Source organism: Bemisia tabaci, chromosome 10 (genome assembly GCF_918797505.1).
Source record: "Bemisia tabaci chromosome 10, PGI_BMITA_v3".
In the NCBI taxonomy this organism is placed as follows: Eukaryota; Metazoa; Arthropoda; class Insecta; order Hemiptera; family Aleyrodidae; genus Bemisia; species Bemisia tabaci.
The window spans coordinates 23,918,868-23,941,940 of NC_092802.1; the positions used below are offsets into that span (position 1 = coordinate 23,918,868).

Genomic DNA, 23,073 nt, shown 5'->3' on the forward strand with positions numbered 1-23,073 from the left:
AGCTAATGTGTGGAGGAACGTAACCAATTACGCGTTTATCATAGCTGCGGGTAATTGCCGATAAAGTGCAGTGTTGCCAGCTTTTACACATTTCAACGCTGTAGGAAGTGCAGAGGCGTAATCAGACACATAGGTATCATGAGGGATCTTACAATTGCTCAGGATTGGGGGGAGGGGGGTCTAAAGATGAAAATTTCCGCAAACCGGAAAAAGTGCCTTATTTAGGGAGCGATAGGCGTTTTTCGGAATTTCTCTACTCCAGAGCCCTCTTTTGGAAATTCGGAAAATCAATTTTTATCTCTCTACGCAAAATGCCTGACTTGATAGCCGTCGCGTCACTTTACTGGACCCTGTTGATAGGTTTATGAGTCTATCATTTATTGAATATTTCGAGGGTGCACTATCGACTGACAACACTGCTAGCACCCAAAGACAGAAAAAAATAATATTATCACACAGCGCGAGGAAAATAGCAAATATTTTTTCATGGAACGGGAAAATACGGAAAACAAATGAAACGAATCAAATTTAAGGAGGACAAAATAGATAGGAGTCTGTTCTTCGGATCATAGTTTCAATATAAGTCGACTCTAAAACCATTTTATGCCGTGAATGTAAAAGGAACTAACGTCTAATCGCCTTTTACAGAGAGTGGAAGAGAAAGGCAAATTACAAAGAAAATACAAATTCAACTGCGAAATCAAATTTTTTCCGCCGCTTCTTTTCCTTTGAGGAATGATGGAATAACATTATACTTTAGAGTCCCGATTTTGCTGTAGCCGCTTCGTGTGCAGAGGTGGTAGAACAGAATTTATTTCTTAGTTCTTTAGAAATTCAGAATTTCGTTGATCGGTATGGACCCAGGACCGGATTAAGGGGGTCACCACATGGGCCGCGGCCCATGGCGGCAAATCTAGGGGGCGGCAAAGTTTGCAATTTTTTTAAATTTACGTATGAAAAAAATCGGATTTAGAAAAAAAAAATTACAAACGAGAAAAGAATACAAAATCTCTCATTTCCCGAGAGTATGATCATTTCTAATTTTGTCGTCTTTCCGTGATACAAGAGACAGTACCTTTAATTAGTCGAGTTAAGAGAGAAACCAAACACACAATTTGACCTGGAACGGCGCGACTTATGGAGAAATGATGACGAGGACTTGAGATGAAAAGGAGAAGCTCTTGGCGCGGCAATCAACATGTGACACATATTAGCGCCTACAAGACTTCACGAATACTTCACGCATTGCGCCAAACACAGTGCGGTTAGCGTGAAACGCATTGCGCTTACAAGACTGTATGTGTGAATACTTTACGCCTTGCGCCAAACACATTGCGGTCGGCGCGGCGCAGCGGCGGAAGTTATTATCATTAAACCTTTTTGTTTGTTCTTTCATAATTTTTTCGTTCATTTCTTATGAATGGAAGGCCTTGTCCATTAGAGATGGGTTTACGAAACTTGACTTTCGCGCAAAGTTCCGTGACCTTTTGCTAGTAGTGTTGACAGGGCTTTCCCAAAAAATGTGTTCAACACGAGTAAACGCGTCTCATGCACCCCTCCCCCGCTGGCACGTTCACTTGATGGTTTTTATTGATGTTTCAAAACGAATGAGGAGGGGGCCGGCGGCAAAATACAGGCGGCCCATGGGCGGCAAGTAGGAAAATCCGGCCCTGTATGGACCAAAACGCGAAAAATGATTTTACTTCTCCTCCCTCAATTTTTAGCGCTAAATTCATTCATGACCTCAAAAATGTCACAAATTTAAGGCAAATGGGGATATCAGGAAGCTCAAGGAAACTATGAAAAAATCAAGTTTATAACCTAAAACACTGGAAAAAACTCCGGCTGCGGAAGCCGTACTTACGGGCTATATAGAGATAGACATTCGCGTTCGCATTTAATTCGCGTTCCGGGATCAGAGGCCGAAAGTTCCGGGCGTAGCACCTGGAGCAATTGAAGATTTCATTGAATTACAAAATCAAGATTTTTAATAAACTATTAAAATTATGAAAATAGAAGAAATAATTACACCCATTATATTAATAGTAATAATCTATCTAGTTTCAAATATGAATGTTAAAAAGATAAATTTTAAATTTAATTTAATCGATTTAATTGACTTCCAGCACCCGGAAGTTTCGGCCTGTGAGCCCGGAACGGACGGTATTTCAATACAGCCCCAACTTTTTTTTCAGTGAGGTTCCAAGACTCCATGAAATCCCCACTTCACTTGGGATTTTGGCATTTCTAAGGTGATGGATAAATTTAGCACAAAACTTATGGAGAAACATAGTAATTTGCATGAGTTTTGGTCTGTATCCGTTCCCAAATTCCAGAAAAAACGACAATTTTCTTACAAATTTGGAGAGGTTGGCAGTCACTCCGATTTCTCCGATTTGAAGCACCCTTGGGCAAAATTTCAAAGAGAGAATGTCTTTTTAATTTGGATCTTTACTGCCGTGCTAAGAAAAACGTCGTATGAACCTTCAGACGTTGCCAAGTTACCTCCGACAAAAACAGAATTTACTGGGAAAATTGCGGATCTTATTTTCCCAAATTTTCAGACAATTTTGTGCGCAATTTAATCTAAAGTATCTGAAAATTTCAAGGAAAAATATGCATGCATGTTGTCAAAAATACGTGTATCAAGAAAAATTTGGCAACTCTCGAATGTTCATACGGCGTTTTTCCTTAGCACGGCAGCATAGAACACGCTTCTGCAGTATTGGCTACTGTGGGACACCCTGTAAAATTATTCTAACACTGAGGGTTGCGCTACGTGAGAAAATGAACATATTTTGTTCGATAACTTGACAACAAGTGATGGGAAAATGTGAACATGCGTCCCAGCGTATCCAGCGGCTCGATACGCGATGGTTGAATCGATATCGAATACAGCATAAAAAGCATCGATAAAAAGCATTGCTAAGATAGGGATTTATCGATTTATCATTCGATAACGACTCAACAATCGCCCCGCAAAATACTTATTTGAATAGAGACGGTTACTACGTACGCTTTGCCGGCATGCGACGCACACTGGACCGAATCAATCGGAGGAGTCAGACAAAACCTGGAGACTTTAAACGCTTAAAACTCCGTTCATACAAAAATTAGAAGTTTCAAACGTGGTTTCATCGGCTTCCTCGTGAAATTTTCCTCTAGAGACACATATTACTATTTAAAATGTGATGCAATAAACACTGGAAAAGAAACACATTGGATCTAGAGTCCAGACTCGTAAAAACATCGACAAGAAAAAATACTCTTGATTCAATCGGATTTTTGCTTAAACCAAGAACCAAGTTTCTTAATTTGAGTGGATTTCCTTTTGATTTAAGCAAAAGTCTGATTGAATCAAGAGTATTTTTCCTTGTCAATGTTTTCAAGAGTCTGGACTCTAGATCCAAGTGTTTTTTTTCTAGTGAACATCAAAATGTAGTTTTTGTCAAAAATGTCATGTTCGACCTCTCTAATAGAGAATTTGCGGGTTCTAAAATTTGATCAATTTCGTGTTTAAGTGGAAACTACTAAGTGAACTGAACACGGGGATACCCTGGAAAAAAACACATTGGATCTAGAGTCCAGACTCTGAAAAACATCGACAAGAAAAAATACTCTTGATCCAATCGGATTTTTGCTTAAATCAAGAACCAAGCCTCTTAATTTAAGCGGATTTCCTTTTGATTTAAGCAAAAATCTGATTGAATCAAGAGTATTTTTTCTTGTCGATGTTTTTAAGAGTCTGGACTCTAGATCCGATGTGTTTTTTTTTTTCAGTGTACCCTTGGTTCATGAATTGAACAATTATTTGAGACGATATGAATAAATTACCTAATCTGCTAAAGTACGTGTGTTTAAATGGGAATTGCCGCCAGATGATGTCACCAGGACGGTGCATTTTCTCACTTTTAAATCTATTTCTATACTATTTTCCATATCTGAAAAAGATTGTAAAAAATACTGTGAAATCAGCTCTTTTAGCACTTTCAGATGAAGCAATAAAAAATTGACATGCAAATTCTCCATTGACTCGATTCACTGTGCGGAGCGGCGCAGCTGTTGGACTAGAGCCATAGATTCGTCAAGGTTTCACACCTCTGCTTCTTGGCTGGTCGCGTGCGTGCGTCGCGGTCATCAAAGTCTTCCGAATTCAAGGGCAAAGTCGAGAAAAGGCTCCCCAAGAGTTGTTTTGAGGAGGCGCCGCACAGTGGAGAGAACCATCGGGAAAGGTCGGAAAAAATGCAGAAACTTTAAAAGCTCACGCCACTGAAAAAAAAATCTAGGTGTATTTACTAAGAAAAGGGTAAACTTACCAAGAATTCAGGGTTCTATTTGATCCCAGTTTTTTCTTGGTAAAATTACCATTTATGGAATTGGTAATTTTACCGAGAAATCTCGGTAAAATTATTGAACTTTCTCGGTAATTTTACTGGACCTTGGTAAAAACGCCAATATTTTTTATCGACAGTGGTAGAATTATCGAGATAAAATGGCAAAGTTACCGGGAATTGATTACCCATAAAAGTGGTATTCTTACCTGAAAAAATCAGTAAAAATACCGGTTTTTAGGTAAGCTTACCAGCCTGTCTTGGTGTAATTACCAATAATTGGTAAAAAAAAAAGTGAGATGGTAAAGGTACCAACGGACCTTGGTAAAAACGCCGAGAAATTTTTTTCAGTGCGCGAGTTTAAAAGAAACGCACCGAGTTTGAATCGATAGAAAGAAGTCTGAGGCGTTGCTCCACAATGGGTGGAGCAACGCTTCAGACTTCTTTTATCGATTCAAACTCGGTGCGTTTCTGGGATCAATGGGTCAATGGGTGGATCTGCCAAATTGGCAACATTGCCTTTTTTCCGTCGGAAATATATCGATTCTTGCAGGGGCAGGTGTTCCTACAAGGATCGATTGTTGAGCATAGGTTTGAATGCAGGCAATCCAGTGTTGCCAAACTACTAAATCCACCTGTGGCTCCTCTTTAAGACTCGACGTTATAAGGACAAAGCTCAACGATTATTAACACGTTCAAAATATTTTTATCTCTCCTTTGACTTTTCGACGGTAGAAAATTTGCAACCAGTTGAATTCAAAACCGCTCTTTTTCCAAAATACGACTTGGGGCGCGTTTCTACGTAATTGAACTCGGTCCATATCGTCACCTTCCGGTCAAAGTATCACAAGCGCCATGCGACGTTTCAAAATGTCCACCGCCATTTTATTTGTTTACAGAGAAATTGTTGGTTGAATCTGCTTGAAAATTTCATTGAATTTTATTGGCAGCACAAAGAAAATTCAGTGAAATTTTCGGACGAATTATTTGAACGATTTCTCTACAAAACAATAAAATGCCGGCGAAATGTTTGAAACGTCGCATGGTGCTTGTGATACTATGGCTGCTTGTGATACTATGGCTGCTTGTGATACTATGGCTGGATTTCGTTGAGACAAAACGTGGAAATTTAAAAGTGGTTCCATTGGTTTTTTTCTCAAAATTTTCGTGCAATAAAACTCGTTGTCAGTTAAACAGGAAGTGTAACGATTTAACATGAAAATTTGCAGTTTTAGTCAAAAATGTCATACTCAACTCACTGTGCGCCGGCGGACGCGTGAGATGTTCGTTTCCGCGCTTCTAACCCCAGCCAGACGCACTATTTTCCCGACCTACCTTCTGTTTTTTATCCAGTGATTTTTTTACTATTAATTGTGTATCGATCATCGCACTCAGCTGTTAGTTTTTATTGAGGTGGAAGTATGAGTTTCACTTTTTCCTCCTCGGTGCTCCCACATAAAAGGTGCGTGAAGCAACTATGTCGGATGACAGTGGGGATTTCGCGAGTTGGCAACACCGTTTTCTTCATTAAAATCCATTAAAAATATCGATTTTCGGGGAGGCAAGCTGCCTCACCAAGAATCGATTGTTTCACATGCATTTAAGTGAAGGAAAAACAGTACTGGCAACTTTCAAGAATCGCCACTGTTGGATGAGCTTAAGGTTGGATTTAAGTGGGTGCTAGAAAAGCTCCCAGGGATTCCTCGCTAAAAGGTATATTTTCACGGGAAAATTCAGCAAAAAAATGCACATACATGACAAAAAAAGTAAGAATTACTAATATACTGCTCACTGGAAAGTTTTTTGAAATTTTTTGAGAATTCCCGGGAATTTTCCTGCCTCCGCACTGAAAAAAAATTCTCGGTGTTTTTACCAAGGTCCGTTGGTACCTTTACCATCTCACTTTTTTTTACCAATTATTGGTAATTTACCAAGACAGGCTGGTAAGCTTACCTAAAAACCGGTATTTTAGGTAACCGTTTTTTTCAGGTAAGAATACCACTTTTATTGGTAATCGATTCCGGTAACTTTGCCATTTTATCTCGGTAATTCTACCACAGTCGATAAAAAATATTGGCGTTTTTACCAAGGGTCCAGTAAAATTACCGAGAAAGTCAATAATTTTACGGAGATCTCTCGGTAAAATTATCCAATTCCATAAATGGTAATTTTACCAAGAAAAAACTGGGATCAAATAGAACCCTGAACTCTTAGTAGTTTTACCCTTTTCTTAGTAAATACACCGATATTTTTTTTTTCAATGCGTTCCCAGCATTTGACTCTCCCAAGAAATAATTCATAAGCTGCTATGCTTAACCGTATAGAATGACGTCATTTGATCGTGGTTTTTGAAAGGTTATTTTCCAGTTTCGTATGAAGAATTGGACACCTTGCGTTAGGGCGGATCTCATTGTTTCCTGCTGGTATATCTCACGCTCACGCTTTTAACGCCCGACGTAGTTTAGAAAAAACGACGTAAGGGACGTTTGGACGTTGTCTAATTTCTCCTGGTAAAATATTTACTTTTGAGAAAACCTTTAAATACTTTTCTATGCTTGCAGGTGTGCTGTTAAACATTTCGAATGAAATCCTTTGAAAAATCCAAAGAAGAGAAAGCCACAAAATTCTCTGGAAATTCGCATTTTAACAGGAAAAATAAGCAATGGACCACTAGACAAGATACGAATTTAGGCAATCTGATACATGTTTCTTGACCAGAATTTTACGTAGAATACGATTTGCGCAACGAAAATTACTGAAACCAACTTCTAACGAAGATATTGACGTTTTCATTTCACATTGGTTACGAGGAATTTGAACTGCCCGCTCACAAGAAACTCGAAGTTCTACGTGAGTCAAATCGCGCACTACAACGGTTTCAGCAAGCTGCTCAATCGAGCAATGTTCATTTCCCACCATGTGTTGTTCAAACTATAAGCTATTTGTAATAGATGAGCCAAAGTGTCAAGATTAAGGTTGCCAGATTTTTATATCGCAGAGACTGCCATGATAATGTTTAGTGCGCGATGTGAATCACGTAGAGCATCGAGTTTTCAAGAGCGGATAGTTTGAATTCACGCACCAAGAATCATAAAATATCTTCGTAAGGACTTGATATCGGTGATTTTCGTTGAGCGCATCGTGTTTTACGTGAAATTTTGGTTAAGAAACATGTATCAGAATGTTGAAATTCGTACCTTGTCTAGTGGTCCATTCTCGAGTACTAACATAGTCCTCAGCGTGGTAAACGAGGTACGCCAAATTCCAAATGCAGTCGGAAAAATAAATCTATGGATCCCGTCTCATTTCACTGCTCATGATTCATATTCAGTTTTTTCATCATCATTATAACTTGTCGGATCCTTGAAGCGAGATCGCGAGAAACTTGCTCGAAATGTAAAAAGTCATCATAGTCTCTGGATTTTTCCATCCTCGTCGAAGAATCTCTCTTACTGAAGTGCTTTTGAAAAATACAGGGTGTTCCAGAAATAATAGGTTGGACTGTGGGAGCGTCGTCTCCTATGAGTCAAAACAAACTTTTCCCCCACTGTAAAGTTTCTGTTCCGAAATTACCACTAGTCGATACTGCCGTCTTCTAGATTTTTTTTGGAAAATCATTGTTTTGTCTGAATTTTGTAGATGGTACACACCAAAGCTTATGAAAGATACCATCCTGATGCTAAATTCAATCATTGCCTTACAAATATAGAAATATCAAGTTAAGATGGGATTGAAGGGGGGGGGGGGGTACTTCCAGGCTTTTTACCTTGAGAGATCCAAGACCCCATTCCTTCTTGATCTTCGATCTTCATTTATCTTGAGATTTCGATATTCGAGAGTCCATGGATGCATATTAGGGTTAATATGCAGAGGAGGTTGTTCATGAAACACGAGACGCTTCAGGGAGGAAGAGGGGGGTCACGCAGAACGTTATGCCATTTTGTTCGTATGCGCTAAAAGATATGGACCTACCGCACAAAAGCGTTGGGAGGGGAAGGAGAAGGAGGAGGAGGAGGGGTCTAAAAAGCTTAAAATTAGCGTTACATATCTCGTGAAAGTCTCTCAATAGGGTTGGGAGGAGAGACGTTTTCCATAATTTTAGGTAAACGAGTGTCATCAGAATTAATAGAAATTATGATTTTCCTAAAAGTGTGTTGGGACAATGATCTCGCATTTGAAAAAAGAAAATTGATACAGGAGTAAATGCATCCCTACAGTCCAGTGGTGTAACCTTGGAGCACCCTGTATACATAGCGTTTGAACCGCACTCACGTGCACTCGTGCAGCCAGCGGTTCAAACGATGCGACGGCGGCTGTTTACAAAGTACAACTTACTTATCTTTGAATAATTAGACGTATGCACAATGAACAATGCAGGACGAGGTAAAGATGATGCATTTTGTCGCTCGCTGTGGTTTGGCATGAGTCCAAACGAGGAAAAGAACGGATGAGATATGTAGGTCCCCGCTGAAAGTATGAATTCATAGATGTTGACGGAGCATGTGATTTGCTTCCGTCTCGGAAATTCGGTTGCATTCTAAGAAAAAACAATTCCACGGCGAAAGTCCGAATTTTGGTCGCTTTCTGCCGATATAATGGATGTCTAAAATGAAGGTAGTATGATATGTTCATGCGAGAGAGGACGTCAAATGATGGGCTTTTGAGTCCAAGGCGCATAAGAGCGGTTTTTGAAAATATTGAGTTATTAATGATTTAAAGTAAAACTAGTCTTCACGTTTATTCTGTGAAATTCCGATTTTTAAGCATCAAAAAGTCAGTTTGAACTTTCTTTCCGCCATGAAGATCCATATAATTTCGAAATTTCAAACAAGTATTTTTCAAAATAGCAAAAACTGCACTTACGCGCCTTGTCCTTCAAGCTCCTCAAATGGACAGGAAATGAAGATTATTGAAATGACTGATAGGGGCCAATACTGCCGTTTTACTGAAGGAGGTAGTAACGACCAAATTCCGAAATTGAAGTTTCTTCGAAATTCTACTAATCCCTTTAAAGCAACTGAATGACTCAGCTGAAGTACTGAAGTCTGCCTTCCTTGCAAAATACAAGGGTTGTCGGAGAAAAGTAAATAAGCAGAGATTGGCATCATCCTACTATAAGACAAATTAAGGCAGTTTTCAAGAAATCGAGCGACCAAGTTTTTTAAAAAAAAGTATGATGAAAGTTCTGCAACGTCGCAAACGAAGATACGCAGTTTCGTACTTTGACCATCGATATCCCAAGTGGCATTTTTCGGGTAAATCACGAATTTTTGAAATGAAGTTGCGATTATTTTACGAATTTTTGGCAAGAAAATCGCGAGATCATCATCATCGGAGCGATTATCCTCGATCTTCGTCGCAATTTTATTACGATTTTTTGTTCGATAATTTTGCCATAGATCACCGTCGATAAAATCGCAATTTTATTGCAAATTTATGAGATGAAATCGCAATTTTTTATCCGATAATATTGCAATAAATCGACGTCGGTAAAACCGCGATACATACTCTCCGATCAAATCGCAACCAATGGCGCGGCGAGCTTTGCGATAAATCGATTGTTATGCCGTTTAAACCTATGGTAAAGGGATCATTGTGCTTCATCGAAAAACACTTGAGCCGCTTGCAAATTGCCCTGCGCGACTTATGTACGTATTTGTAAAGCCGCTTTTATAGCGCTCTCTGACGCTCTGCGACTCCTAGCCGTCAAAGTCCTCTATCCTCCCACAGCCCTTCAGGGAGTTGGCAAACCCTCATTTCTTCTAAACCCCCCTGTCACAACCCTTTCACTCGGCGTCCCCTTCGTCTCCTCGCAGGAGGAACCCAATCAAGCAACTTCTACACATACACTTCAACATAAACACAGCATAAACAAACGGTAGGTAGTCACTCAAGTAAAGAATATCATATTATTGGACTGTAAATCTCACGATATTTTCTGTTAGTTATGTTTTCGCGCAGAGCTGAAAAATAAATCTGCAATAATTAGGTGTGATTTTTCAACTTGAGAGCGGCATTTCACGAAACCACACAAATGTCACTTACATGCTCATTCATGCACAGACTCTTCAATTTTCTCATTGTTTACCATCTCGGGTGTTTATTGAACCGTAATGAATTCGAACACGGAACGTCGCCTAGCGTCGCACAGAGGATCGAGTCAATTAGAGAGGTCGGATATGAAAATTTTTGAATAAAATTGTAAATTTGTATGTTTATTCCGTCACAGTTTAAACTTTAAAGGGGTGCTTCTTGAGGAAATTTCACGATGAAATTAATGGAACCACTTTTAGAACTTCAAAGATTCGTTTAAACGGAGATATAAGCATTCAAAGTTTCCAAAATTTTGTCCGAATCCTCCTATTGACTCGATCCACCGTGCGTCGACTCCGCATTAATACGTCCTTTGAAATTTGTCATGAGCACATTTCCGTCATCCAGCGCACAAAAGCATCGCCAGCGAGCGACAGAATAGAAAGTTTACCGATTCAATGGCGTTGGCACAAAGGCAAAAAGCTGATCATTAATTATAATTTACACGGAATACGCTTTGACGCACGCTCTGTTTCAACCTGTGTTACCCTGGATTTTCTCCCAGGGCCTGGCGCTCCAGCCAATGCCAAGTAAATGTTTGTGGTAGGCATCAAAGGTCAAGCTGCCGGGCAGCGAGGAGGACGTGATCTTTTGCGAAAGATTACAATAACACGACCTGAAAGTTGAATTGGATGCTGGAGTCATACTTTTTTGGCCGGTTCTGGTGTGGTTTCAGCAAGCCCCGAGCTGGAGCCAAGTGGTTGAAAACAACATACGATAAAATCACGCCTCTTTTGGCCGCATAAAAAGGATGGTTTTCACCATTTGAACGTCAACCGATCAAAATGCAGCTGATGCAATATGATTTGAATTGCATTACAGTGAATCAACATCGGAACTTTACAAACATCGAGATACCGAACAGGATTTTGCTAATTTACTGGTTTCACCCATAATTTTTGGCGATGAGAGGATCCATTACTGGCGTGATAAGGAAGAAAGCCGTATGAGCCTTCAGACGTTGCCAAGTTTCCTCCGATAAAACCCGCATTCACCGGGAAAAAATTGCGAATATTATTTGTCGAAATTTTCAGACAATTTTGTGCGCAATTTAATCCAAAATATCTGAAAATTTCAAGGAAAAACATGCATGAATGTTGTCAAGAAAACATGTTTTATCAAGGGAAATCTGGCAACTTTCGAATGTTCATACGGCGTTCTTCCGTAGCACGGCAGATTACGTCTGATGACAGTTTTACGCGCGTGCAAAAAAGTACATAATAAGACATTCCGTCCGTTCCGGGCACAGAGATCGAAACTGCCGGGTGATGGAGCCGTAGCTTCTATTGCTCTCGGTGCTACGCCGGGAACATTCAACCTCTGAGCCCGGAACGCGGATGGTATGTGTATACAGCCCGTAATTACGGTTTCCACAGCCGGAGTTTTTTTTTTCACTGCGTGTTACTTTCCAAAAAATTTAGTTCGCGAACCCGGAAATGAAGCTGGAAGTACGCGAACGCGAAAAACTGCATTCGATCAGTATAGATTCAAACGTTTGAATTCCGCGTAGAATGGGACTGCACTGACTTCTTCTTTTGGGGATCTTCTTGGCGATTCCAAATGATAATTCATGCCAAAATGCAAAGTCTAGAATCCACCAAAAAACGAACAGTTTCTGCGATTCAATAAGTCTTAAATTTACGGAGGAAGTACCCTGCTGGTAAAAATTGGCAGTAGAATGTGTGTTCCAAAATACTATAGACCTAAAGCCGGCTGTAAGATTTCCAATAGCTTCTGTAGCCGGCTGTACAATTTCTTATAGCCTTCTATAGCCGATGGCGATTAAGCAACAGCCAGACAATAAAGTATATGCTAAACGTCACGGATACTAGGACTTAATTAGTTTTTGGACTACCGCTCTCTTTTTGTGCCGTAGTACCTTGATTTATTTTGCGAGGAAAGCTCCGTACTTTTGATGGATGCCTGCCATTCCCAATATATTAGATCGCCTTCAGTTTCGTATGATACTGTGCAATACCTCTGGTGTGAAATACTTGCTTCAAGCGCCGTGGCACGCTGCGGCGCGGCAGGCGGGCAGAGAGCGCGAAACGCGCATTGGCGCCTACAAACCTAACAGGGATACTTCACGCATTGCGCAATGCGTGAAGTATCCCTGTTAGGTTTGTAGGCGCCAGTGCGTCGCCGCTCCGCTTTGTGTTAGGCTCTAATATTTAATCCCGCGGAGTCAGCGGTTTTCAACTCATGATTTTGGAATGTTTGCACACTCTGTATGGACTACTCTCATTTTAATTGATGAAAAAAAAAATGTTTTAAAGGAAAATATAATATGTGTTTTGTAAATATTAAGGTGGTTCCGTATCAAACTTAATGATTTCCAAAGCACACGAATTTCTACACAATTTCTTATAGCCTTTTATAGCCAATGGCGATAAAGTGTAAAGCCCGGCGATAGGAACTATAGCCTGACTGTATTCTTTTTTATAGCTTCGTATAGCCCGGCTATATGATTTACTCCGCTTTCTACAGCCAGCTATATGATTTTCAATAGCCTTCTTTAGTCGGCTATAAGAACTCCTATGGTATTTTGAAACGCAGCTCCTATCGCCAATTTTTACCAGGGTACGTCCTTTCGGGTTGGTAAATTGTTGTATTGTGAGGTTGTGTAGTTTGCACAGTGTGGATTAGATGTGCCTTTATACGGGAGAGTATTGCCATCCCTGTGCCACTCTCTAATTGGTTCATCAGTTGGCCCGATGTAAACAAACCTGACCCAGAGGGACATGTATTAGCGGCTGAGAAATGAATGATAATCATACTCAAAGGTTAATTTTTGGCATAAATATCCATCAAAGTTCGATCCGAACTCAGTTCAGATATTTAAAAATTTTCATTACATCCAAAATCATGGCTAGAACTGAGCGTTTTGGGAACTGAATATTCGTAATAATATATTGGCGCATCCTCCTTTCATTCCCTTTTACTAAATTCCTGTTGCATGAAATTGAGAGAAATAGTTGACCAGGCAACATCTGGTAACACTTAGGATATGTTACATTTCCGCTCTTCAAAGACGGGTAAAATCGGTAATTTTACCGTTTTTTTCTTCGTTTTTTTTCTTTTTCTTTTTCCCTCCTCAGCGATGGTCCCTAAAATTGGGAGCACGACCTGTAACGACAGCTGACTTGAGCCGACTGACTGGCTATCGCTCGATCTGTGAATATTGATGAGTGAAGAAGACTGGCCGTGCTCATGATCTGCTCTGAAACCGGTTTTATTTTCCGTAATTCTTAATTCGGCTGGCCCCTTCTCCTCCCTCCCGAGTCGATTCGTAGGTGCCGAATCTAAAAAATAAACGGGCGAAGACCCGATCGAAATCATAGATTGCAGTGGCGAGGCGTGAATTATCGATTATTATCGATATTTCCCCATTTGAAGCTGTGGTAAATAATCGATCATTAGGGTGTTGCGCACATCCTGACTATCGACCCTTTCTCATAGATTTAAATGACATATCGATCAATATATGGCAAAGTAAGCTGCGTCACTGATAGATTGAGCAATTTGCTAGACCATGGTTGAGCCCTGAGGCATACCATCCGTGAAGAGAGGAAAGGTAGAGCCCGCGTCTGAGTGAGTCAACGGAGAAGTGTTTCAACCTTGCAAACTTCTGCCATCCTAAGAATAAACTTCTTATGAACCAGAGGACGTGGCCAAATTTCCTCCGACGAAATCAGAATTTACTAAGAAACTTTCAAATAATTTTCCTCCAGTTTTTCCAGAGTCATTTTGGGGGTTGTCAATAAATTACAAAACGCGATTTTCCCGATTTTTTGACATCCACCTCTCACCCACCTTTCGTAACGCTGGTCTGGACATCTTCAAAATAATTACGTAACATTTGCCTGGACGGTTTCTTTTTTTCGAGGGAAAATATTCAAAACTTTCCTAAAAAATGAACATTCCGTCGGGTGAAATTGGCAACACTCGAATACGGTTCATACGGTGTTCTTTCTTAGCATGATGGACTAGCAATTCCCTTAGCATAGCATTCAGAGCGTTACGTACTTTATAGACAGCCGTGTAGAAATGTAATCGAAAGTTTCTTGAAATTTCAAGGGAAAATATTCAAAACTTTCCTCAAAAATGATTATTCTGTCGGGTGAAATTGGCAACACTCGAATACGGTTCATACGGTGTTCTTTCTTAGCATGATGGACTAGCAATTCCCTTAGCATAGCATTCAGAGCGTTACGTACTTTATAGACAGCCGTGTAGAAATTTAATCGAAAGTTTCTTGAAATTTCAAGGGAAAATATTCAAAAGCTTCCTCAAAAATAAATATTCTATCGGGTGAAATTGGCAACACTCGAATACGGTTCATACGGTGTTCTTACTTAGCATGGTAGACCAGCAATTCGAAGATTCCGCAATACCGACTCGCGAGTTGTGGTAGGTTTGACCGGCGCACAGCGGATCGAGTCATGGGAGAAGTCGGACAAAATTTGGAAACTTTAAAAGCTCGTAACTCCTTTATTACAAAACGTAAAGTTCTGAAAATAGGTTCCACTGGTTTTCTCGAAAAAATTTCCGTAGAAAACACCCCTCAAACTTTAAAATTACACGAAATTAACAAGTAATTTTGCTGTTTTAGTGAAAAAAATCATGTCCGACCCCTCTCATTGCAACTCGATCCACTGTGCGATGATGCGAATGACCGCCGTGGAAGATGCATGGACAATAAAATCCTAATGTTTAACCGTAAGCGGCAAAAATTGATGCCGTGGTTTAACGTTCGATCAAACTTACGAAATTAGTGACTTTCAATGACGTTTGATGAGACCTTTCTGGACTGTCTCCTTGGTTTAGTGGTGATCGATGAATGTTGGACAGGGATCAAGACATTTTTCATCAAAAATGAGTCACAAGTTATTTTGAGCGAGACAAATGTACATATTTTAAATGAAAATTTGCGTTTCGGAAGAATCAATAAGCGCCTAAAATTGAGTGGATTTACCTATCAAAATTTTCCCAGGAAGAAGGGGAGTCCGAACCCTTCTATGAAAACACAGCTATCAGCTATTCAGCTATCACACATTCCACACCAGACCCATAGGTGGATAGAATTGAATAGGGGACTGGCACCTCGAAAACTGCGTCAGTCACGCCTTAAGGCTTTAAGGTACATTTTGGTTTTTTATTCCAAAAAAATCCGATTTATAAACCCTACAATAAAGCTGAAAGTTTGCGTACGCGCATTCAATTAACAGCAAAATAGAGGGTCAATTTTTAGGGCATACTTATTTTCAATGCAGGTTTTGCACACGGAATTTTTGGGAATAAACAGCTGATATGGACCGAGTTTATCAGAAAGGAATCAACCCACATTTTCGAAAAAACTGAGCTGAGAATGTTTTTGAGTTTCACGAGTCGTATATGTTCTCCAGCCAAAAACTGAAAGTCTAAAAGTCAAAATAAAAATTGAAAAGAGAGGTTAAGGTTCAGTTTTTACATTGAACCTTGTAAAGGAATACAACTCCAAACCTCTTTTTCTCAGTCTCAACTTAATGTGGGTTGGTGCCTTTCTGACGAACTCGGTCCAAATGTGATTTCCGGCGTTATGTATCAATCCTGCGAAATAATATATGTCGCAGGCAGTCAGCAATCGCCGGCAATTTGTAAGCTCCAAGCTTGTCAATTCGTCAAATTGCGATTACTATGACATCGATAAAGTAAAAGTTTCTTTATCGAAGGAATTCAAGGGACGACCTCAACTTGGAACGCCTTCAAATCCAGCGATACCCTCCGCATTGCCGCGGAGTTAGTTTAGTTGCTTAAACAAACCAAACCCAACGCAGAGTATTGATTATATTTCACGAACTTGCGAGTGTGCTAGCTGGTACCATGCATTCAAGAGGAACGGTATAAAGTATGTTTGAATTCAAAGCATAATAATCACTACTTCCTATCTCGTTTTTTCACTTTAAAATTCGTTGATTCAACACGAATATATTGCGCATTGCCGGCGATTGCTAATTGCCTGCGACATATATAAGGTAATCAGTATTTTAGCAAAATTAGTTCAATAGCTGCCTGATGCTTGTTCACTCCATCCAGCTTCACTTTGGATTTCACTCTCCACCATCAATAGGTGCTAAATCTACCGGTGAAAAATCACGAGGTCTTGCGAAAACCGACAACGATGCGAACTTTACCGATCCCGCACTTCTACGCCATAAAAATCGCTTTTTTACGAGCGGAGAAATATGAAGTGGCAGGTGTGACGTCACTAATCGCGCAAAACTGATGCTAAAATTCATCAATACTGTAAACAGGTCATTCATTCGCACCGAATTTTTTTCCCAACCTGAAAAAAGGGGAAAAAGAAATAGGACAAAAACGAGGAAACCAGTTTACCGATTCAGGACCAAGTTTTGCCGAAGGCGCCTAGGTCAGCGATCTGCTGTTTTTTACGGGTCGTCTAGACCTGTTTGTTTATCAATTACACAAATCGTAATCTTTACAATATGATATGAAAGTCGAGCACTTGCGAGGTAACCAATCCCATGTTTAAACCGTGCTTTGAAGACTTATGGCTAAAGATACGTCGTTGGAACATCTCGTTCCTTATCTGAATATTTGCTGTTTTTTTATTGGAGGGAATGTGGGAAAAAAACCCGTCGGGCTGTTTCAAAACAAGTTGTTCGGATGACGCATTCGCCCAAATAGCAATCCTATGCTGCCGTGAGAGGGAAAACGTCGTAAGAGCCTATATACGTTGCCATATCTCTTCAAATAAAAAAAGAATTTACTGGGAAAATTGTGAATAATTTTCTTCAAATTTTTAGGACGATTTTGTTTGGTATTTTTGTTTTGGTAAATATCTGAAAATTTAAAGAAAAAAGATGCAACAATTTCTTCAAAAATACATGTTTTGTGTGAAATTTGGCAACTCTCAAATGCTCATACGACATTCTTCTTTAGCGCGGTAGTGCGGAGCTCCGATCTTTGTGGCATTTGAATTAGCCAGTGTGAGAAATCAGCAAGTCTCTTTAACTGATGACTCCTGAAGTTCCCATGAATGCTTACAAGTGAGGGATCATCATGAAGTTGAACAATTAGTTTTTAAAATCGACCGATTCAGTTATTTCCGTAAATGCAAGCTCTACTGAACCAATAATTTTCGCAGGCAAAACGACTTTCTCTCCGGTATTCAGACTATCGGTATTGTCCGTGCACCAATTTGGATATACGGAGTGTCCTAGAGTTGAACGACCTCACTACAAAAAAATTAGAGGGAATTAAGTCTTACTTTGACTCGTGAAACATACGTTTACAGTTTAGTCGTTTAATTCCAAGACACCCTATTTTGAGACTGGTATAGTTGCTCGCTAGTTCTGCATTTCTATGCGATGCATGATTTTCTTTTCGATGTACGATTTCATATCATTTGTTGATCTGCAATTGTGTGGGTCATTTTTCACGCTGGAGCTGATTGATAGGGGTAATTTACATTTTACATGATTATATGTAGATGTGACTGTTGGAGATGAAACGGTCTCAATGTAGAGCGGCAACTTTTTCACGTGAGCGATTTTTTACAAGTTGGGTCGAAAAATAGGAGTTTGAGTTTTTGCTGGAGAACATATTTAAAAAGTATTCTACAGATTGATGGACTACATTTTGCAAATCAGAACTACAATAATTTCTGGCTAATCCGGAGAGACACATAGGCGCATAGGGAAACTAATAGTGCATACGTTGATTCTAAACTGGGCCATGCAGAAATAGTTTCTATTTGCAAAATGTAGTCCAGAGGAGGAGGAGGAGGAGTTTACTTCTTTTTAATTTCAATTCTTAGGGGCTACGAATTATGACGATTTCCACAACATATCCTAAAATTATATATTTTAATGTTTCTTCCCCCATTTAAATTCTCTACAAATCGTTGTTTCCCTACCGAAACAACGTAACTTCCTACCAGGGTTACAAAATTGACCCACGCGAGATTATTTTTTGTGATATTATGACTGTGTGCTTTTGTCCAGAATATTCCTGATCCTCGTTCGTTATCAAAGGAACGCACAATTTGGCGAACACTGGAAAAAAACGCATTTGATCTAAAGTCCAGACTCTTAAAAACATTGACAAGAAAAAATACTCTTGATTTAATCAGATTTAAGCTTAAATCAAGAACCAAGCCTCTTAATTTGAGCGGATTTCCTTTTGATTTAAGCTTAAATCTGATTGAATCAAGAGTCCTTTTTCTTGTCAATGTTTTCAAGAGTCTGGACTCTAGATCCAATGTGTTTCTTTTCCAGTGAACAATAAAACAATCCTTACGTTGTTTACATCGTGATCCACGGTCTTAGCGCATGCACCTCTGATCATACGTCAAACTTGGAAATAGAGATGTATCTCACTTGACATTAATAGAGCAAGCTTGGTGAAAATTTTTTCTATTGATATTTCAATTAACCGGTTTTACGCAAAACTAGAGATATAAAAAGTTGAGTGGTTCTATGAGTGCCCTGTGGGTGCCCCAAGAGTGCCTCTTGCGAAAAAAAGTAAGTAAGATTACTGAATGAAGTGAAAGCAAGCGCTTTTTTGTTAATTTTAATTTATTCTTCCTAATTCTTAACAATTGTTGATATTTTTATAAACTGACCGGACTATGTAGATCCCAATTTGAGCAAATTTGCGTGACATTTTTGGCCCCTTTTTTCCGACGAAAAAAAAAAAAATATCATGAGCATGAAGAGGCGTTGGTTATTTTCTCTGTAATCAACGATAACGTTTCCAAACAATGTCACTTAATGTCAAGTGTCACGTTCAACAACAACCATGCTTTTGGCTCCGATCTCACGTGAATGCCCCCTTCTAGTAATTATTTACTTGGAGCCAGTTCTCGTCTGTGCGATATTTCATTATTTTCTTCCTCCGGTGACAGCATCATAACATGTTAAAAATTCGCTGCTTTGCCTCTCACAATCGCAAAAATACCACTAAAAACTACATAATTCTAACCATAACAGTCAAAGTTGCTGCGAAAATCATTTTTTTGTAAAATTTTTAAAACCTTGTTTTCTCTCTCCTGATTGCAAAACAAGTTATATCAATTCAGAGAGCAAAGCCAAATAACCATTCGGTTCCCTCTAGGGTATCTTGTACTGGTGAAATTAAGTGAGAGAAATGGGGCAAACTGTTTAGTGATATTGGAGCGAAACAATGCCAAAAAAAATTCCAAAACAACCGCATCCTACGGAAAGTCAGCACCCCGCAACAAAGTATCCCCCTAAAAATTGCCCCCTGATTCAAGGGATTTTTCGAAAAGATTTAGGTACAATCGCCTGACAATATTGACAGCAATATGAGCCAATAAAAGGTTGTGCAAGGTGTCGCGACACAATAAAAATGAATGTTCAGGCTAAAAAAAAGCGATGGTTTTGCTAAAATTAACTCCAGAGCTTATATTACATCCACTGGCATTGTTGCATCTCTTTTCTATAATATTTCCGAGGGTATTGAGGCAATATTGAAACACCTAAGGCCCGAGTAGCATTTTTCAACAGAAAAATCGCAATTTGTTGCGATTTTGTCGGCGATAAAATCGCTAAGATCATCAACATCTGAGTGATTATCCTCGATCTTGTTGCAATAAAATCGCGATTTCATCGCCCGGCAATTTATCGCGATATATGGCGATTTAATCTCGATTTTATCGACGAAAATTGATCGCGATTTTATTGAACAAAAAATTGCGATGCATAGCGATTTAGTCGCCATAAATCGCAATTTTTTATTCGATAATATTGCGATAAATTGCCACCGATACAATCGCGATAATCAACCGATAAAATCGCTAGTTATCGCGAATTACTGCTACTTGGGGGAGCATGATGCAATGAAAATATTGAAATAAACTTGCAACTTTTCCACCCATGAAATTGCAATATTTTCATATTATTAGGTCAATAAATGCCGATTTCAAAGATCTTCAGAATGATTTATATGCATTACAGCGATAGGCAACATGCAATGCGAGGACAATTTCTACCCTTTTCACTTTTATGGCAATAAAGTCCACTAGGTACAAAGTGCTCCTTCAATCAGTAGATAGGCAACGTGCGCGAAACTCTTATGCAGTAAGGATAATTGGACTACATTTTGCAATTTGGACCTATAGATACTAGCCGGGTTTAAAAACAACATATGTGCCATTAGTTTCCCTATGCACATAAGTGTTTTTCCAGAAGAGCCAGAATTTATAGTTCCAAATTGCAAAATGCAGTCCAATTGAAGCGTTAGGTGCAAAAAGGACATTTCTTGGTTGCTGTGCCTCAAAATCTCCGCTGAAGTTTAATCTCTCATGATTAAAGCTCATGCATGTGATCTGTCGTAACTTTTACAGAGGATTCTTCATGACTTTACAGTGCTGAAAACGTAAAATTTCAGAAAAGTCACCCAAGTGTATCCTCTTTTAAATGTGAATTAGCAGCGAAGATTCTGAAATACCGCAACCAAGAAATGCTCTTCCTGCACCCATCCATGCTTCAATTTCACCACGTAACTGCGACTTATAACAATGTGTGCTTTTTTACAATATTACCCAGCAAGGTGAGTCTATTCCCTGACTCAAATTTGGACTGCATTTTGCAATTTGAAACTGCAAGTTCCGGCTCATTTGTAAAAACACTTCATGTGCACGGGAAAACTAATGGTACTCACGTTGTTTCTTAACTGAGCTAGAAACTGTAGTTCCTACTTGTAATATGCAGTCTATTTCATCGTTAGCTCAAATGGACTGCATTTTACAATTTGGAATTACAAATACTGGCTCATCTGTAAAAACACTTATGTGCGTAGGAAAACTATTGGTATTCATGTCGTTTCTAAACTGAGCCAGAAACGATGCTTTCTGATTGCAAGATGCAGTCCATTTCATCGTTGGCTCAAAGGAACTACAAGTTCTGGCTCATTTTTAAAAACGCTTATGTGTCTGGTGGAACTAATGGTACTCACGTTGGTTCTACACTGAGCCAGGAACTTTAGTTCCCAATTACAAAATGCAGTCCGTTTCATCGTTGGCTCAAAGTTGTAACTACAAGTTCTGGCTCATCAGTAAAAACACTTACGTGCATTGGGAAACTAATCTGCCATGTTAAGGAAGAACGCCGTATGAACATTCGAGAGTTGTCAAATTTCCCTTGATACAACATGTATTTCTGACGAAATGTATGCATATTTTCCCTTAAAATTCTCAGATATTTTAGATCGAATTGCGTACAATATTGCCTGAAAATTTTGGAACAGGATATTCAAATTTTCCGCAGCGAATTCCGTTTTTATCGAAGGAAATTCGGCAACGCCTGAAGGCACATACGGCGTTCTTCCTTGGCACGGCAGAATTGTTCTCACGTTGTTTCTAAACTGAGCATGAAACCATAGTTCCTAATTACGAAATGCAGTCAATTTCATCATCGGGTTCGTGAGAATGGAGTATAGGGTACTCACCCAACATGCCGTTTGCGCAGGTGTATCGTGTCGGTCTTGGAGAGCTTTTCCAGGGATGTTTTGGTGGCCGCCATGGGTTTGAGGTTAGGTTTCCCGGCGGCGGGGAGCGGGGCGGGGGAGGGAGCGGAAGCACTGACCACTACACCGAATCGCGATCAACTGGCGGGCCGGAGCGTTTCTGTTTCTGTTTGGGACGAGCGCCGCGCGGCAAGTAGAAGTCGGGAGTAGGGCCCAAGGACGTGGACTTGACTCGTGAGTTTTTCGCGGTGTCAATTCGAGCTGCGATCGCACGCCCGAGTCGAGTCTAATTTAACGAGGCCTCCGCCCGCCCGCCCGCCCGCCCGCCGCGCCGCCGCCGCGCCGCCCAGGGAGATAAACATTTCGGCGCTGTTGACAGCTCGAGCTTTCCGTCAGCGGGGATCATGAGATAATACGGCGGGAGATGCTGCGCTTGTGGCCTGGGCGGCAATTGAAGGCGCGCCGAGAGACGAGACGGTTGTGGGCTACCTACCGCGAGGCCGCGAGTACCGCGACAACCGAAGCGTCCAGCCCGAAGACATAAAGACGGGGCACTCGTATCTACCAACGAGGGGGAGAGGTGATGCAGCATATATTTAAGGATGGAAGAGGAGGCAGAAGAAGAAGCAGTGGCGTACGAAGTGGGAGCCAGGGGGGTCTTGGCCCCCTAGAATTGAAAATAGTATCATCTGGCCCCTTCCAGAAATTCTGGATGGTGGGAAAAGACCTTCGTCAAGGATGATTTTCTTTTTTCATGTGGAGTCTAAATTGAAAACACCGAGGACATTTACTTTGACAGTATTTTCTTAATTTTCGTAATGGAGACCACAAAATGGGGCCAAATACAGTTAAAATTTTAAAATTACAAAGAAAATTTCCGGATCCATTCAATGCAACAATTTGAGAGGATTCTTTGCTGAATGTGAAAAAATAAACGTAATTTTTTGGCAAAAATGAATGGAAAATCTGCGTCACGGAAGCCTCAAAATGCGTCCAAACAGGGTTATAATTTCAGCAAATTCCCGGAGGAGACCCCGCGGACCCCTCTTTGGACTGAGGGGTATTCCATATCCACCTGATCCCCCTGTGGTAGGGGGGCCAGGCCCCCTGTAGCAAAATGACCTAAGTACGCCTATGAAGAAGAAGGAGAAGGAGGAGG

The 23,073-nt window shown here is 40.1% G+C and overlaps 1 protein-coding gene across 1 annotated transcript in view; it reads right to left on the reverse strand.

Annotated features, from left to right (window-relative positions):
- The window catches only part of LOC109042296 (5-phosphohydroxy-L-lysine phospho-lyase), a 56,672-nt gene extending 34,495 nt beyond the window's left edge, over nt 1–22,177 (reverse strand). Inside the window, exon 1 of the mRNA XM_019058956.2 lies at nt 21,897–22,177. Coding sequence (XP_018914501.1) covers nt 21,897–21,970 — 74 coding nt within the window. The 5' untranslated portion in view covers nt 21,971–22,177. The remainder of the gene's footprint in view (nt 1–21,896) is intronic.
- Nucleotides 22,178–23,073: the final 896 nt, after the last annotated feature.